At 45.3% G+C, this 18,657-nt stretch overlaps 1 protein-coding gene across 1 annotated transcript in view; it reads right to left on the minus strand.

Moving 5' to 3' along the window:
- The window catches only part of LOC112567902 (pleckstrin homology-like domain family B member 1), a 121,607-nt gene that overhangs the window by 7,908 nt on the left and 95,042 nt on the right, over window positions 1–18,657 (minus strand). Inside the window, 2 exon segments of the mRNA XM_025244777.1 lie at window positions 958–1,068; window positions 4,944–5,040. Of these exon segments, the coding sequence (XP_025100562.1) occupies window positions 958–1,068; window positions 4,944–5,040 (208 nt within the window).

An 18,657-nucleotide genomic window follows, 5' to 3' on the forward strand; every position in this document is an offset into this window, starting at 1 on the left:
TTGTCATCTTCCTTTTTTTGTCATTTCAGTGATCGTCTTCATTTGCCCGGTAAACACGGATGACTTGACACATTCACTTCAGAAAAGAACTCGTAAATATGATTTTTAAAAAAACCGTTGAACTCGAAATAAATTTAAACCAACCCTAAAACACGTATGAAGAAAATAACCTTATAAATTATCCATAAAACTGTCAACAATATTTTAAAAACAACGGTGTTCTGAAACTTTTAGTAATGCTAGCAATGGATTGTATAAGTCTCATTAAAACTGACAAGTATATAGTTTTCATCAAAACCGACGCCCCCCCCAAAAAAAAACAAAAAAACCAAAACAAAACAAAAACAAAGACAAACAAACAAAAAACCCAACAACAAAATACAAAAGTAAACAAACAAAAACCTGTATAACTGCCACCAATTCTGGCAAATTCGTAGCCCTCCCACACAAAGAGCTCGAAAATGTGGAATCAGTATCTGGGCGATGATCTTCACTGGAGGGAATGATAACATTCAAAGAAAAAAAACTCCACAGCTGACTTCACAGGTAAAGAATGTTATCGCCTGCATCAGACAGACATATAAGGACGGATGCGGAGGCCCACAAGGGAGGAAGAAACCAGAAACACAAGGCAGAGAAAGAACTGAAGAACAGAAGTAATCCTGTAGGTTGAAAGTGTAAAGGGTAAACCAAAACTTTGCTTTAAGTTCTCGTCATGTCCTCGAATTCTAATTTCTTTCCAAGCAAAACAAATTTTTTTAAAAAAGAAGAAAGAAGGAGTGAAAGTTTTGAATCCTGCTGACAACTCCTCAACTCCTCACCAGTTGTAATAATACGACCATTGCTTAGAACACAGTTCTCTTTCTCTTTGGTGCTCAAAAAGTTTTAGATAAAAGTTTAAAGGCGGCGTTTAAGTGCCACCTACTTATATTTTGTTTGATGAAGTTCAAAGGTTACCTGTTGCATAGTTTTTTCTCGAAGTTTGACCGCTTGCAGCTCTCTCTCCAAAGCTTCGCTCCGTTGACGCTCTTTGGTGAGTGCCTCCATCTCCGACTCCCGCAAACGGACCTGTGGAGGACACAGCCACAAAGTCTAGCATCAAATATAAGCACATACAGCACACCTCACCTCACCTTCAGTCGCCATTCTCACGATTTCGATGAAAAACACAAACATTATAACAAAGATTTAAGCTTCGGGTGACTCTCGACCGTCTGATACCCACCACGAAAGAAAGGAATGAAAAAAGTAACAGAGAAAGAACTTAAGAGCCCAATAAAACCATGCCTCTCACAATAAGCACATCCCTCGGCTGGACCATAATATTCACCGCCAGCTGCGCACAAATAATCTTTCTTTACAACTAAGCCGATGAGCTCTCATCAAACCATGTCTTACAGACCTGCGCCACCGATAAAATTATCAGACCTTCGCTTTAAAAATAAGTAATCGTTACAGAGAGAGGTAAAAATGCCAGCCTGGGCCGAGACTGCCAAAAACTACACCGGAGTTCAGAGTTCATAACGGTCGTTACAACTGTCGACGGCTGTATACTTTACGGTGGACGCTTGCACGCACCAAAGAAACGTCTACTACGTTCGTCACAGCTGGTGACGTGAGGTCGCGGGAACTGCTGGAAAATTCTGTGTCGGAAGCCAAAGGTCAGTTGACGTGGTAGTAAAAACTGCCGAGAGGCCTGTTGCTGCTAATTTTAGACCTGGCTAATTGCTTCGTGGGGTTGAAATTTGCCTCCAACCTTGCTTACAGCCAGTTCTGGGTTGCAAAAAAAAAAAAATCCACACACATGCGGTGTCTAAGAAGGGCGGGGAATACATAGCAAAAGGCACACACACACAGGTGACTGGGCACGATGCCACTACGAACCTGAAACAATTTCCCGCAAAAAATTGTAGAGAGAAGCACTCTCTCTTTGCCCACCAGAGCGGTGACCAAACTTCCAAAAATCTTTGTCTTCTGTTCCCTGTAGCCGTCTGCTGAAGCATTTTATCTCCAATTCTTGAATCTTTCAATGTCGGTCAACACGGTCGAAGTTTCGCAGCCTTACAGCAAGATGGGAGCGACCATGGACTTGTACAGCTTGAATTTCCACTGATGCCAGCACGGCACCACACAGACCGGTCATAGGGCGAGTCAGCCATGCTGATGCTCCTTTTCACACAACAAACGAAACCAACAAACCCTCGTCTGTCGCCAGTTCGCCCGACAAGACCCCTGAACTCCGCACGTGACAAAAAGCTTGGTCACCGCCTCGATCGTCCTCTTCTCTGGATTCCCTTCTTGGAAGCTTGCAAGATGGAAGACACGTCTCCGTGGGTGAAGTCGATAAATGGGCGGCAAAGCCGGCGTCGCAAGGGAGGCCAGTCTCGGCCATTGATCGCCTCCGACCCCGTGGTGCTTCCCTCCACACCCGCCTTTGATCTGACAGCCGCCTTCTGTCGCAAAAACCACCCCGATGTCACTTCCCACGGCTTACGCGAGTACACCGGATGGAAGGTGCATTGGCCACTAAGACTGATGCTTTTCTCCAAGCAGCTTCTTCTGTCCTTTGAGAGGAGAGGGTCATCAGCTGATTTATCGCGAAAGGCCAACTGTCATTTCTTTATTAGGAGAAGGCGGGCTTTTGTTCTTGAATACCTATCAAAAAATGTTTGTCGATCTTACTAACTGGACAAACATCAAAGAGCCCAGAATATTGCCGATCGTTTTGTCGAAAAGCTCAATTTGTTTGCGAGCTTCCCTGGTTGTCAGTCCGAGCTCTCACTGATGGCCATGCTGTGCTACTGTTGTCTTCACAGCCTTGCCCATGATACCCTTACCTGAAATACTGATGCCTGCCTTGCTACCCTAGTCAGTCTCGTGTCGCCTCATCTCTATCAGACAGGTGAGATTCAACAAATGCTCTTCTTTCTTTCGAATCCAGCCTCACAACCCATCTCTTCATGAAATATTTTGAATAGTAAAGATTGTTGTTCCACTCACTCTTCAGTTTTTCACAAATGCACTTAAAGGACTTTGTTATTTTTATTTTTTTTAAATGTGTTTACACTTATATTTCTTGACTAAGAAATGCACTTTATAAACTCAATATTAATTATATACACAAATAATAACAATATTTTATACACCACTGGATATTTTCTTAAAAATAATGTTAGACTTCAGTAGTTTCCTTAACTGAGTGATACACACCTACTCTCGGCCGCATGCCTTCGACCTTTGACCTTACATACAATCCTCTTGTTAAAGCCTCATTAGACACTCATCCACTCCCTGACCAGCGGACTGATCATCCAGTAAATGTCATTAATATAATAGAAGCCTTTATTACATCTGATCCAAATGCCGATATTATCTACCAGTTGGTAAGTACTGCGTTAATAATACTTGTCAGGATAATGTCCACTCGCTGTGCTCAAGGCAAGGGTCGAGTGCACGAGGAAGACATTTTAAGTTTAAAAGCTAAGTTTGCGAAGAAAACCCAACACATGCTTTAAAATGTACGAATAAATAAATCACCTGTCCTTCCAACTACACACTGTGAGCATGCCCACCTACCCACTCACATTCACCTGCACACGAATGGTCTCGTGTGTGTGTGGATAGGGTGGGGATGAGGTGGTCTGAGAGAAGATGAATTACTTCTAGAAACAAGCTTGGACTCCCATCATTCCTAGTCTCTGCATGAAACACAATAAAGTCGCGGGCGAGATGGAACTGTCATATTTCTCAGTCTTATCCTGAGAGATTCCGGAGAAGGAAAACAAAAAACAATTACATAACTGCTTGAAGCCTGTCAGGAGGCGGACTCCAGCTCAGGTGTCACAGAAAAGAACATTAAGAATATTAAACCAAGGAGGGAAAGGGAAAAAAAGGGGGAGAAATGAAAAAAAGCATGTAAAGATGCTGCAGTCCACGTTATTACCTCCTCATTCACTTTCCTCCGTAGGTGTTTATCTTCCTCCATCTCTTCATTCCATCGTGTCTTCATTTAATGCAGGTGGGTGTTTGTGTGTGAAGGTGGAGGGAGGGAAGAATGTCTCTCGGTGTGGAATAAGGAATGGGTTTCTCTCACTTTCTGTTTGTGTGCGTGCACGCGTGAGCGCCTACAGGATGTGTAAGAAAGTGAATATTTCCATGAAAGCGAAAAATTTAGATGAACTGAAAGTTCCGGAAGATAACAAATGCATGGAGGTCTCGGTTGCACGAGGGGACACATTACATCGCACGACTGGAGACTTGCATCAGTGAGGGCAATACGAGGTCCGCACCACGAGAACCTCCTCATCTGTTATCTCCCTCCTCACATCACCCATCTATCTGCACGACATCCACACACAGTGGATAGCTGCGGACACTGGATATTTCATGTTTCTATAACCGATGTGCCTATCATCCTCCGTGCTTTCCGCACGACCACCTCGAGCGAACGTGGGAGGAAAGGGACTACTCGTTTTCAAACTGAAATCTGTCATCGTTCCTGTTCCACGATGTCCAACTAAAGACACTTGATGATCCATCAACACAGATGGACACGGGCTAAGACATTCTTCATCCTCATTTTCTGCTTGTTTCTTCATCCACGCGCACAATCGTAATCACACATTAATCGGAAACAGAAAATTAGTGAGAAATAAAAAGAAGAGTTAATTAATACAGTTTTCGGGGGAGATGTGTGGTGGTGGTGGGGGAGTTCTAAGACAAACTGTGGCGAACCCAAAATATGAAATAATTCCTCCTCAATTTTAGCCCCAGCCCTCAATCTTCTACCTTCACATAGTCTATCGTGGTTGTACTGCATTCCTGATTTAAAGGGATGCCAGAAGGGAAAAAAAATAGCGAAAGATATCAAAGATTTTTGATAAAGGAGGCAAAAGTAACTTTTAAAAAAAATTTCTGAGATCACAAAATGAAAATAAACAAACCTGCTCCTCCACCAGCTTTACTTTTTCTGTCTGCGCCTGCGCCAACAGCCTCTCCAACTCCGCCAGCTTCTCCAGGTTATCTTCCCCTCCGCTAAGGCTGAACAAAAAATAAACAACAACATACAAATAAACAAGTCAAAGATATCAAGCACGGGGTCACATTAACAGCCTCTTAATTGATAGACTATGTGAACACAGGCAGACGATGATGGTCAGGATGATGATACAACAAAACCCACAGCAGGGCATCAAGCCAGTCGGCTTCTGGGATATACCTACTGAAACGAAAAACGGAATTTTTTCTCTCCCAGGGAAGAGATTACCATATCGACTTTCTCTTAACTGCGTCAGAAGATTTGAGCTCAGATGACAGAGAGGAGATATCAGGAGGGCATTGCTATCGTGACAAAAGCATAAAACGAACACATTTGAAGTTTACAGCTTGAGTTTTACATTTTTTACAAGAAGTTTATTCTAAAAACCTGTCCTGCTTTACCTCCACGTCTTCTCGTTTTACTTTCTCTAACAATATTTTAACGGCTGGGTTATAAACTTTGGAAGAATAATCTGAGAGAGGCTGGGCTTGTTAAATAGTAACATCATGAGGGGATGCAATACTCTGATATTCTAGCAGAGATACAGTAAGTAAAAAGTAGTTTACAATTTAAAAATAAATTTAAGTTATAAATAATTTTAGTAGATATTGTAAGTAGAATTTATTATAACAAAATATTGTTCCTGGTTTATTAACCAACTCTCTCTTTTTTTCTTTCTCACCACAGCGTTCCTCCCACTCATCCCTCCCTACCTGACACACAAAAGATGGAGGTAAATGTTGTAGTGATTACCTGCATTCACCTGTACCCAGCAAACCCGTCTACACGATGATCAATGCCACAATTGCCTTCCAGTAAATGTACCCCGACAACAATGGAGGGTTTACAATGTCCTTTTAACTGCTCAACATACTTCAGCAAGCATTGCTCTAACTTTTAAAGCCCTTGACACACGAGGGGTTAAGAAACAAAAGATGGACTGGGTGATGGATAGGAAGCCAATACCGCTTGGGTAACCTGTTCTCAGTCTGTGACCCGTCCATGACCTCTTGCAGGCGCCACGGTTGGAGGACTGAGTACAAAGTGAACTATTGTGACAGTTCCATGCTCTTATAATTTTCAAAGAATATTGACTGCTGTCATGTCCTCAGAAACATTGAAAAATCCCGCTGCAATCTTTTGATGCACGTGGGAAGTGGAGCAGTCATGAGGCAGACGATCAATTTCACAACCGTTGGAACTGTGGGGACAGAAAGGGATGAAGATGAGGGGAGGATTTTAGGGGCAGGGATGAGAGAGGCAGGGGCGAGGTGAAGACAGTGCAAACAGCCGAGGAGGAACAGAGAAGTCAAACTGCTTTACAGATAACCATGGACTCATCCTTGCAAGCTATTCGATTTCCAATCCACGATCTGAACTCCTCACTTCCCCTCCTTTCTGAAAGAATTCCCATTTCCATTCTCCTGATGTCAGGCAATAAATCGCGACTCGCAGACTTTTTTTCCAGCACTCATCTACGTGGCACTGCCTTTCTCCGGTGTTTTCTTACGGAGGATTATTTGTGGGCGGAGCAAATAACAGCCTGGCATGTCATAACAGATTGAGAGAATCGGGTTACATGCATCACTCGTTATCTCCAAACTACAGCAGCACTGGTCACACAATAAATGTTCGGTGACACATAGGTTGACTCTGAAACTTTGAAAAGAAAGCTTCTAAAAAAATAATGAATTTATCTGTGACATGTTTGTTTGTTCAGGGCGGTAGGTTTCCATTTAAACCTGATCTTTTACAGACTTTTCGTCCTGTGGAATAAATCAGATTCTTGTTCTTTCCATGTTCCAAGAGATAAAGGGCGGTGTAGGAGTAGGAGCAATCACTGCCATACTTCTGTAATGTCTGGGTCAAACCCAAAATCACTCAGTTGGAAAAGATTTGTCCAAGAGTGTGTGTTAAAGACCCACAGATGGTATGTATCTGGTCAGTGATGGCTGAGAAAGATCACGTAGGCAACCCATCATCAATCATTATACTGACGACCGTTTCATCAAAGAACACATCAGGAGGAAATGGTCAGACCACGAACTTCCATTTCTTGCCTATTTAGGTCTTTTGAGTGGAGTTTGAAAGAGAGAGAGAAAGGAAGGACAGCTATCTACCCATGTCACCATCAGTGAGTATGTAGCGGCCAGACAATTCTAGACAATCCGCTAACATCTCCGCCTTCGCAAATGAGAAAGCGACTGACATCGAGAAGAAAGAATCAACTAATCAATCAATTAATCCAATTCTGAAACTAAACAGGTGGAGCGAAATGTCCACCCACACATACAAACGACCGTTTAAGATCACAGGAAGCTAGCGGGGGATGAGTTTCTTCCTGGCAGAGGAAGCTGCTAAGAGCGACCGCCCTCAGTTCTCTTGGATACAAACAAATTGTCACATGACACCCTCGTCCATCAGACGGTGACTGAGGCAGAAGACTTCTCATACCTGACCTTCCTCCCCATCCCTATTCCACGGGTCTCGTTTCCTCTTAGCTTCGCTTCTAACTCCAACCTTACCCCGGGATTTTCCTCCCATCAGGCCATCCATCCCCCTCCTCCCAAGCTTCTCTTCTCCATTACCGCCAGGAACACCTAGCTGTAAATTCATCAAAATAACTGGGGCAATTACGAGCTACGAACCCCGCTATTGATCCACTTACAGCTGAAACAAAAGGTGTGTTGCAATGCCCGACAAATTGCCTCCGTGCTCCATCTTTCCGAGCCGTGCCATGGCCGGGTCACGTGGTAAGTAGCATTATAACGGGTACGGGCAGGAGGGTGACTTTGAAAGGATGTCTGCTGATGTTAAGATGCAGCAGGAGGCCTTTATAGTTCAACGGGCTTAAATTCTATTTATACCTGTTGTGCTTTTAATAGAAAGTTGGTCTGGAATGGCTGAGATGCTCTTCTTTAACAATCCTCCTCCCCTCGCTCCTTCCCCCACACAGAGTTTGTCGGAGGAGAGAAAGAAGCAGATTTTCGAGATTTGATGATTTGTCTTTTCAGTCTGTGAGAATGCTGCTAGAAAAATACTGAAAGGTTTATGTCTGGACCATCTGCTTCATCCTTAGAAGACGATGGACTTTGCTGGGTTTTGCCAAGCCTCACCAGGAGGATTTTATGGCAAGCTGGGGAACTTTATTTTAGTATGCAACCGGCCGTCTCCTGCACCCCCTTAAAAACTGGTGGAGGGAAATGTTATCAAAATATTTAGGTTTCAATTCTCTTTCCTTTTCTCTTGCGTTGGTACGCAAAGAGTGAGAGAAAAGCAAAAAAGAAAACATGTTACTTATTACCTTATTCTTCAGTTTAGACATTAAGTGCAATGGAGAGAGAAAGAAGGGGGTGGTGGAAGGAGAGAGAGAGAAATCTCGATCGTCAATCCAAGCATATATCTTGATACCGACTCCATCCTTCTCACTCACTCACCTGTTTCTTCACCCTACCTGGAGATGATTAACTCCTGCAGCGAGCATCGACACCTGGCTTCCTCCTTACCTGCGGGCCCTGGATCGTGCATCAGATTCTACCATGCGGGCCCTCCTCCTCCTCGCCAAGTCTCGCTCACACAAACTTACCATTAGTCTTCTTTTAGAAGGGGTAGGCTAAGTGGGGTGAGAGAAGGGGGACAACAAAGGGGAGGGACTTCTCTGAAAACCAACAGTTTTGTACCTCTGTGTGGTTAGTCGCTCCCGTGTTTGAAATTTTACAGATTCTCGAGACCGGATTAAGTTGTTTGAATGTTCCTCTTTCCTTTTTAAAGTGGACCAGACATTTTTAGAAACAAAATGGATCCTGCTGATTCTTTAACAACTGGAATGGAAAACGGAATGATCATGCAATCAAACCGTCTCCTGCCATGAACACTCGGCTAAAGGAAACCGTACAGAGCCTACACGAGCATCAAAAGTGACTTACTGCGCAGAGACAAGGGAGGAAGAACCTGAGTGCAGGCTGCTGTTACCTGAACACCACAGGTGTTGGCAGCTCGTCCCGCAAGTCGACACCTGAAGAGCCATGCCCCTGGCACTACATTTACAGCCTCTGGTTTCACCACCAGCAGGAAACTGCGGCGCCCGAGCCCCTTGCCCGCCCACCGCCATCCTCACAACTGCTTTACGACACCAGCTTCCACATCAGGTGACTTGCTCACCTGCCAGCTGCTGCAACCGGTAATGACGCAGGTACAGCCAGGTACTACAGCAGGTTGGCGGAGAATGAGGAGGAGGGATCATGACTAACAACCAGAATCATTCCGACCTGCAGATATTCATTTCCAGCAAGACTACATCACCTGTGTATTCTTCGCTGCCATTAATTTTCTTCTTTTTTTCATTCCATTTTGTTCATTTTAGAAAATGTCTTGTTAAATAAAAAAGACAATCACCTCATTTTTATATCTTGTTTTTAATAACTGAGATGGTAATACTATTCAAGGCATATTTATTTTTATGTATTCATCATTATGTAGTCAGCCACCCCATATTCCTAGTAACCTCAAGTATCTTCATTATTTTCGGAACTCAGATATTATCGCAACTATTGAACCGTAGAGGGTGGTCAGAGTCCTGTCCTCTTGGTATCTTGGATGATTGATAGATTGTTTTTCATGTCGAGTGTGTAAAGTAGCTCACAGGCCGGTCAGACCGTCGTCCTGCCAACCACAACACACCTACGACAGCATCTACCGCAATCCATTTTGTTTGAAATTAATGTTCGTACAAAGAATATGTCGAAGCTCACTAAGGGAGAATTATAAACAGATAAATAAACTGACGGTCTGATGTTCCGAGCCAATAGTGTAAACTCACCGGTCAATGTTTGTTTACTGTAAACAGGCTGGAGGCTGTAGAAAAGGGTTTTACGAGACTAGAAGAAGCGAAACTTCGTGGTCTTATCTTTACTTACACTCGTATATCTGTTGAGATCCTGGATCCTGAAGACATTGCGAGACTGCTACAGAGTACAGTGTGCTGTGGTTTAAGAACCAGTCCTAGTCTTTAGTGCTTGGACATTATAAGGCTTTTATTTATTTCAGGATTCTGAGAAAAAGAAATAAAAAGAAGATGAAAAGGGATTTACTTACCTGTTTTACTTGCTGACCAAGGAATATGAGACAAATGATAAAAATTGATAAATAAAGCTACTGCAAAACTTTGAATATGAAGATGATTGTTACGTGATGATGATGATGATGATGATGATGATGATGATGAGGCGACGATGTTTACAGTGATGGCACAGAAAAACGTGATGACAATGACCACAACACTTATCACTATTACTGGAACAGGTTGCAGCAAATGTCCAATATAAAAACAAACAAACAAACAAACAAACAAAAAACAGAACTTTACGAGTATCCACAACAGTATCGCTGTCTCTAACACGCATGCGCATGCTGGCCTTACCTTAGTCCAGGGCGGAAGCCAATGCAAGTCCGTTGACTCAGGTCCGGCAGATCCGTCAGCCCCCCGCACTCCGCCCCCACACCCCCAGCTTGCCGCAAGACTCCAGAGTCAAAGCCGGGGAGTCCAGTCATGGGCCGGCCACAGAACCAACACGTGTCCAAGTCGTAGCTGTCCGCGATGGACCGCTTGGCCAGCACGGCTGAGATTTCCCCCAGGAACCGCGCATAGCCGTTCTTCCTCCGGTAGATGTCGGGGCTGGGCGCGGGGCTGGGGGTGGTGCCCGTCACGGACGAGCAGGCAGACAGTGACGTCACGCTGGCCGAGCGCGGGCTGCTGCTGGATGGACCGTTTATGGTGTCCCTCCCGCCAGTTGGGAAGGGGAGGACTGGACGGTCCGACGGTGGTTTGATGCCGGACTAGCGGGCTCCCGTATCCAGACTGGGAATGTTTCACGAGAGGGCTGGAGGCACCACTCTGGCTACCCTTCGAGAGGAGCCCGTACAAGGCCAGCCCCTCTCGTGAGGACTTCGTCATGCACAAGGTGCTGGTCATGCCTGACCGGAAGTGACCTCCCTCCCCCTTCGACGTTGGAACCAAGCCTCCCGAGACACCAATCCGCGGGGAACAACGGCCTCCTTCGTTGACAGAAGTTCTGCACCGGGGGTGATCTCGCCTGCCTACTACTGTTGCTAGGCAACGCGTGGTCAAGCGAGCTGTTAGTCAAAATGGCACTTTCCGGGAGGTCGAGTCCTTGAGACGAGAGGTGAGGGTAGCGGAAAGTCACGGTCTTTAACAGCGAGTGCTGAGCGACTTGGGAGGGACCTGCCGGCGGACTGCTTGGTGCTTTGGACAGGCAGCCCATATCAAACGTCACTCGATGCGTGTTGCCCACGTGACTGTTTCCTCCAACTCTGGCGGACGACCCAACATTGCTGGTGGGGGTCGACCCCGGCGTGTTGTGCACGGAACTTCTCGCCGACGATTGCGATGATTCGCTAGTCCTGTCATCGGGGCTTCCCAGCAGCCCTCGTGTAGTCTCGTGCCTATCGAGGGTCACGTGCCGGCCCCGGTTCCTTAGCACGGGGCTGGCATCAGTAACCATCGACACACGCGCTCGCGGGCTACCTTGCAGAGCGAGGTCTCTGTCATCCTGCCAGAATCGTCATTCTATCACACTCCATACTCGCTCGATCCGACGAATGGTGTCGCCTCCGCACCCCAGCGCCGGATAGGCTGCCGCCATTGCTGCTGCCGTACATTCCACCTCCCCTGTAAGAGTTCCTCTTCGTCGTTCCGAGTCCCTCTGAACCGGTACTGATACTTTCGTCGCTGCCAGGGAAATCATTCCGTGAAAAGCAGTCAGTCCGTTTCCAACAGGCTGACTTCTCCTGATGCTTGCAACTATGGGAGACGACCCGTAAAGTTGACCTCGCTTGCTGCGAGCACCAAAGGAATCGTCTCCCTTTGCGACCAGCACAACGGCTTCGTTCCTGGTCACTCTTACCAAAACTACCCGTCCTTGAACGGGTACCCTTATCCGTGTTTACAGGGACTGCCGACGACTGGTTGTCGTAACCTTGGTGATGGCGCCAGCGCGAGGCTGACTTTGCTTGCACCGAGGAGACGAGGGCTCAGGCTGCCATCTGCTGGGAAGACTACTCCACCACCCGCCCCTCGCCGGTGGTTGCCTGCTGCCCCGGAGGTCACGGAATTGCCGCCGGCCCCGGTTCCCCGTCTGTTGGGGCTGTGGTTTGTATCCATAACACGAACTGCTCAGACAACGAGGAGTTGTCCATCCGTCCATCGAATGCGGCTGAGGAGGCGGAATAGAAGTATTGGTGAAGCACGGGTCTGTCCACAGAATCGTCCTGCGTGCAGCAGTGCATCGTCACGTGATGTCAAACAAACGGTACAGGTAGCGCCGTGCACAGGTAACCTTGCCCCGATATTTCCACCCCAACAAGTCACCTCAGAATCACACGACTGGAAATCCGAGCTTTATCGTTGTAAATTTCCAATTTCCGTTTTCCTTCCAGCACTGGAACTAATTCTTATTTGCTGCAAAAAGTTTCTTTATCGGGAAAACGGTTTCCAAGCCAGTAGATGAAAATTGTATGTTCACACAAGCGACGAATTCTGAACATGCCTAACTGTGAGACTTGTAAGAAGGCTGTTTGAAGTGTAGACCCTGAAAATAGTTTACGATTGATCACGATTTAAAAAAAAAAGAACGATTGTATTACAGGTGCAGTTAGTGCAAAGGGGATTACTAAGCACGACATTCGTGAACTAACGACAGGAAGTCTTCTCTCTCACAACTGTTTTCCATGCACAGTCATCAGAACTGCCTAAACAACTTATGCAAGCTGTGCACGTAGAGGGTTGGTGAGAGAACAGGAGAGGAAAAGGGCGGGGGAGAGATAGAATCACGAAGATATGTCTGTGGTTTACGGTAAAAACAATAACATACAAAAACAAGAGCCACGCGGCGGCTCGCACCATCATCATCTCCATGACTTACTACAAAATTATGTTATCATCACACCCGTTCTCTTCCGAGACTGGCAGTGGCTGATATCATCAGAGCTGTGTTTGTTATGACTGCCAAATGCCTATGTACCACATGCTCGCTCGTGCGTGAGCGTGCTTGCCCGTCATGCCACACTCTGCCGAGCGCCAACCCTCTCTCTCTCTCAGTCCTGCTATGGCGCGAGCCGGCGCGTTGCGGATGCAAACCGCGTGCTGATGATGCACGTGCCTGAGGCTAACAGCTTTACAGACGCCCTCCACACCTATGCTAATCTCGCCTCTGCAACAATCTGTTCAGTTGTGATTTCCTAATGATTACCTATTGCTTCTACCCGGCCTCCACGCTCATTTCTCTCTTCAGGACAGTCAAAACATAAAGCCTTAGTCTTGAATCTTATTTATACCCTCGTATAATTTTAAGACATTCATTAATCCTTGATTATAAAACTAAAAAATAGAAAGAAAAAGTAAAGGAAGAAAAAAAAAAAGCAAAAAAGTTAATAAAGGAAAGAAAATGACACATAACAGGGTGATTCATCGCCGTGTGCGGCACAATCAGAGGAGTGAAGAGGCTGAGAACAAAACCCTGATTCAGAAGCCTCCGTCGATAACCGTTAGGTCGTCAAAATCTCGCCTCCACCGACCGTAAATCCCGCGGATCCGAACCTGGCGAGAAGTGTTTATTGTCGATGATGTCTAAGCTCTGTTGTGGAAGCAGGCGGCGTTGTGCACGAGACGCTTTTCCTCCTCGCCAGCATCGCACCGCCTGTCCTCTCCTCCCTTCTCTCTCATCCTTAGTCCCCACCCGCTTCTTTTCTGCATCAGTGATGCGCTTCAGTCAAAGTCTAGGCTTACCTCCCCTTTGAACCATCTTGATAAGACGGTTTATCGCCCTTCTAGAAAAGACGACAAACGATTGCAACGAATATTAAAAAATACAGTAATGAAAGGATGGAAGGAAAAAGGAAAAGAAGGTAATGAGGGTGTGTTCAGAATAGTATGTATGAAGTGAAAAGGTCAGAGACAAGGGATTGACAGAGAGGAGAAAGAAAAAAGATTGTCCTATCCAATACATTATTATGTAAGGACAGCTGCAGCCCCTCCCAGTCATTAAATTTTGATTCAGTTACTAATATGTTTCTATACAACCAGATACATAAACACACACACATGAGAGTTAGGAGGGAGGGAAGGAAACACAAAAGGTTCAAACCCCAAATTATGACAAACTCATCAGATGTGGAAGTCAAAGCGACTAAACATCGTCTTGTCTGTACCTCTACACTTCTCGGGTGGATCTGCGCGGGTACAACTAATAAAACACAACAATGGGAACAGAGACACACGCACGTGTCAGCACGCGCATACACACTCTCGAGCTCAGGTCACCGAGTACGGAATGAGGCAAACAACATCCAGCTCCCAAGGAATTATCATTCATCTCAACTGTCAAGTTCAGATGACCACAGATTGTACTTTGCCGGCACAGCCACACCCTACCAAGCAGGGCTCAGCATTACACACGGCTACACCCTGAAGCAAACTGCTCCCCAGACTACGACTACGACAACGACCGTGGCTTAAGGTTCAGTCATGAGAAGGCAGGCGCACACGCGCACTGACACACACACACATCCTTCTTGTAAGACATGCTGCAGACATAATTGCATTATTTCTAATTTTTTTGTCACTCGGCAATATTCAGAATTTTCCGACGCAGACAAACAAATTAGAAGATGGCGATAGTAGAGAGAATGATGACAGTAGAGTGTGATAGGTTCTTAAAAATTAACCAAGATTAAAGTTTTCTTTCTCTTCGTATAAGAATGAAACATAGACTGAAGACACAAGGATGCTTTTTCGCGAAAACAGCTGATAAATCAGCAACAATAATTATTCTAAGTGCAAGAATATCCGTTATTGACAAAAGTCACAAAAGTCGTTTTGAAAAGTTTGTACAGCTTTGTAAATGAAATGTATTCAAAGGTAATACTACGCGGCTAGCCATAAACTATAAAAGACTTCCAGCCAAAAAAAAAATTTTTAATCCGATTGAAATCTTAAAAGGACGCGCGATGCTACAAGAAACTCCGGTATGACAATAAAACAGAAAAAACAGTCTGCTAGTCTGGTTTGTGATCTGGTCTGTTGTTGCCCTGGAGAAGTACACAGCTCATCTATTTCTCACCCTCTCACACACACACACAGCCATCCATTAGGTTAACAGCTACACGCAAGCAAGACATACATTACAACAACCTACTGAAGACGAAGACAACCGAACCCTCTAAAGTTTCAACCTCAAGACGATTGTTTAATTCCTGAACAGTCGCTTCTTCCCGTAAATCGTACAATGGTAGGTTTGTCTACTTATCAAGTGTTCTTAAGCTCTTCAGCCAGACGATAGGATCTCGTGCCTCGTCTGGTGGCAGAAAAAACAACTTTGTATTGCTGGTGATTTCATTCGAGCTATTTTAGGAGCTGGACGATTGAAACCTGCGTCACAGAAAGACGAGGTTGTTGTTGTTGCCTTGTGTCTGGCACAATCTACCAACTCCAGGATGTCGGCGTGAACTTTACTCGGTTCCCAAAGGATGAGGTCTGTTCACCCGCCATGGCCCATGACCATGTTAATGTGACATTTAGCGCGTGATAATGAGACCAACGAACGCACGCGTCCTGCAACACACTCGACAGCTCTCGAGCATCAAAACGATTGCCAAGTGAGGCCTGGTCTCTTTTGTGTTCAAGCAGAACGGTTTGCATCCCCGGATGTGGCAGCTGTTTGGAATCGGACGTGTGAGTACTACTCACGCCAACTTAATAATCATCTCTGGTTCCGACAGGGTGACCATTTTACACGCCCATCACGCCAGGCTCCGAAAAGTCTGCTCCCCGAGATACGAGCTGCATAATTTACGAGGTGGCGGGTGTGCGAGGTAGGGGTTGAACGCCTCCAGCCTGCATGTTAGTCCCGATGAACGACTCCACCTTCCAATGAGACGCTGCACCACGGAATCGAAGCGCGTGACATCTGAAGGAATAAATAATAACAAGAGACGTAAAGAAGGCCGCGGGTTGGTTTACTGCAACCCTGCACGAGTCATTAATCACCTCCAGTCTTAGCGCGGTGGAGTGCGATCCCTGGACTGTCGATACCCGATGGGGGAGACTCCTGGCATCAGTCAAGGTTCGCCGAGCCTTTTAATTACCAGGTCATGCCGCCTGTACAATGCAGGTCAGAAGAGAACAAGTGAGACAACAACTTTGTCAAATGTTTGTCCTAGTTGTTCGGTTAAGAAGACCTTTACACAGCGTATCTCGAATGACTGAACACTTTATTATGTCCACACCAGTGTATGTCCTGCGGGAAATGTCCATTATTCGCACAGAGGATGGCGATGGCGGTTGTATTAACACGTGACAACCCGGTTTGCTGGTTAATGCAACAGACAAACGCATTTATGGCTCCGAGAGACCTGCTTATCTACCACATGTACATACATCACCTGATCCAGGCAGCTTCCTGATTAGCCATTGTTTGTGCTTTAATGGTTGCTAGTGGAATGAAATGAGAGGCCCTCTAGCACGAGCCAATTTGCTGAAACCGTTTGGGCGGCTGGCTGAATGGCGCTCACTGGGGTCGTAACCTTTACGTTAACGATGTTAAGGACTTTGCTGGTCAATACTGACTGCTGGGTCCGACACCAGCGTGAGGTGAGGCATTAAAGACACGTTAGTGAAGAATCTCACGGAGCTGATGATCAAGCGCCGGTCTTAACGTGATTTTAACGGCAGACTTTCACGGACGTAGTGGGATTTGGGATTTCCCCACGACCTATCCCAATGACCAAACTGTCTGAAGGGAATACCTAAACAACCGTACTCTTTTGCGTGTTTGTGCGATGTGTTTACTAAACGTTTCCATACGCAGGTCTTTTGTTTACAGATTGAATTTTTCTGCACGAAGTTTTGAGACTTCACCGAGGGCCTGAAAGTGACCGACTCTACCTGCGAATGTAACGAGACGTAACCTCTCCTTGGAGCAAGATATCTGAAAGTCCAGGTCCCCTAAACTAAGCCAGTATCTCTTCCCCCTATCAGTGAAGTCATTAATTAGCGATGGAAGGATCTCCTCTCCGCACTCACTGCCACACTTGCTACAAGACTTCTCCTCACTTGACGGCCACGCCTTCAGCTCGTTACCCATCCTATCTTCCTCGTCTTGATCTCAGGCTCAGTCTCTACCCAGCACGCGAGTATTATACGTCCAGTAGGAAGAAAAGAGGGAGAGAATACGTCTCTCTGTTTAATACACAACCTATCTGTTTATCACATGAAATCACTTTCTACTATACTTCTGGACCTCAAGATCTTTGTATGTATGTGATAGAGAAACATAATGTTAACAGGTAGACGTGATGACGTACAGCTGAGTTATAACGAAAACAATAAACATTTTTATTTGGTCGATAAGATATGCTTTCAAATATTTGTAACCCCATATTGGTATCATTACTGGAATTTTTAAAAATGAAATGCACGTGTTGGCCATTACGAGGAAAAAGGAGAAAATTTAACTAAATACATCCGATTTATTCCATAACAGATACAGAGATGCCAAAATGGAATTATACTCGCTCCATTACAGATACAAATATTACTGTAGCTACAGACTCTTTAAATAGTTACGATTAGAATCGCTTTCATACTGGGGTGATGACATAGAAGACCGCATTAACCTAAGAAGGGTTCCACTCTTTGCTTCAAAATAGAATGCTTAAGACCTAAAAATAACTTAATTCATATTTTCTGAATTTTTTTTTCTTCTCTGCACAAAGTATTCTAACCTAATCGCCACGAGAGGACGCAAATGTGACGTACAGCCGCTAACAGCAAATCGTTGATAAAATCGTTTATATTAGTAAGGATTATGTCCATACACGCAATAACCAAAGAAATAGTCTTTGTATGAGATATAGATATATCTTCTCTCTCTCGTTCCCTTCACTCTTACACTCAGTGTGTCACGATATACAGTGACGTGTTCCTGCTTGAGCAGACTGAGGTTGTCGAGTGCTTTAGACTGTAACCTCAACAGACTGGCAGCCATGGGCGGTCTGACAACATCATCAGCAAAGCACATTTTTCCTCCTCTAAACTCTTCCTCTTGTCACAATACTGTATCAGGGCGGCACATCTCTCTCGCATCTTTCCCTCTCGGTTTCAATCTCTTTCCTCGGTGGAATGACAACGAAATAGGAAAGTGGGGTGGAGAACGGGAGCAGACGGGCGGTATCTCTTGATCCTTGTTTGTATGTTCTAAATGGCGCCTGGCTTCTAATTCGTCAGCTCTTAAGTACCTGTAAACATCGTCTAAACAACAACAAGGGTTTCCGTATCACACAAGTATTCAACTCGCAGTGTTTGCTTACCGAGATGAAGGAGATGGTGCAGCCGAGGAAGCACGAGCTATCATTTCAGCACTTTGAGCAACTGATTATTCTATAACGAGATCTTCACTTTATCTTTAATTTCTACAGAGACATGGTCTACTTAGGAGAACAACCGTAAACACATTTGATCAGCAGGTGTTTATCTTATTGTGGTAAACTAACACAATGGCGACACAGGTAGGTCATGCTGGACTTCCCTCGATACAGACGCACAC

This window comes from Pomacea canaliculata, linkage group LG7, assembly GCF_003073045.1.
Source record: "Pomacea canaliculata isolate SZHN2017 linkage group LG7, ASM307304v1, whole genome shotgun sequence".
Classification (NCBI taxonomy): domain Eukaryota; kingdom Metazoa; phylum Mollusca; class Gastropoda; order Architaenioglossa; family Ampullariidae; genus Pomacea; species Pomacea canaliculata.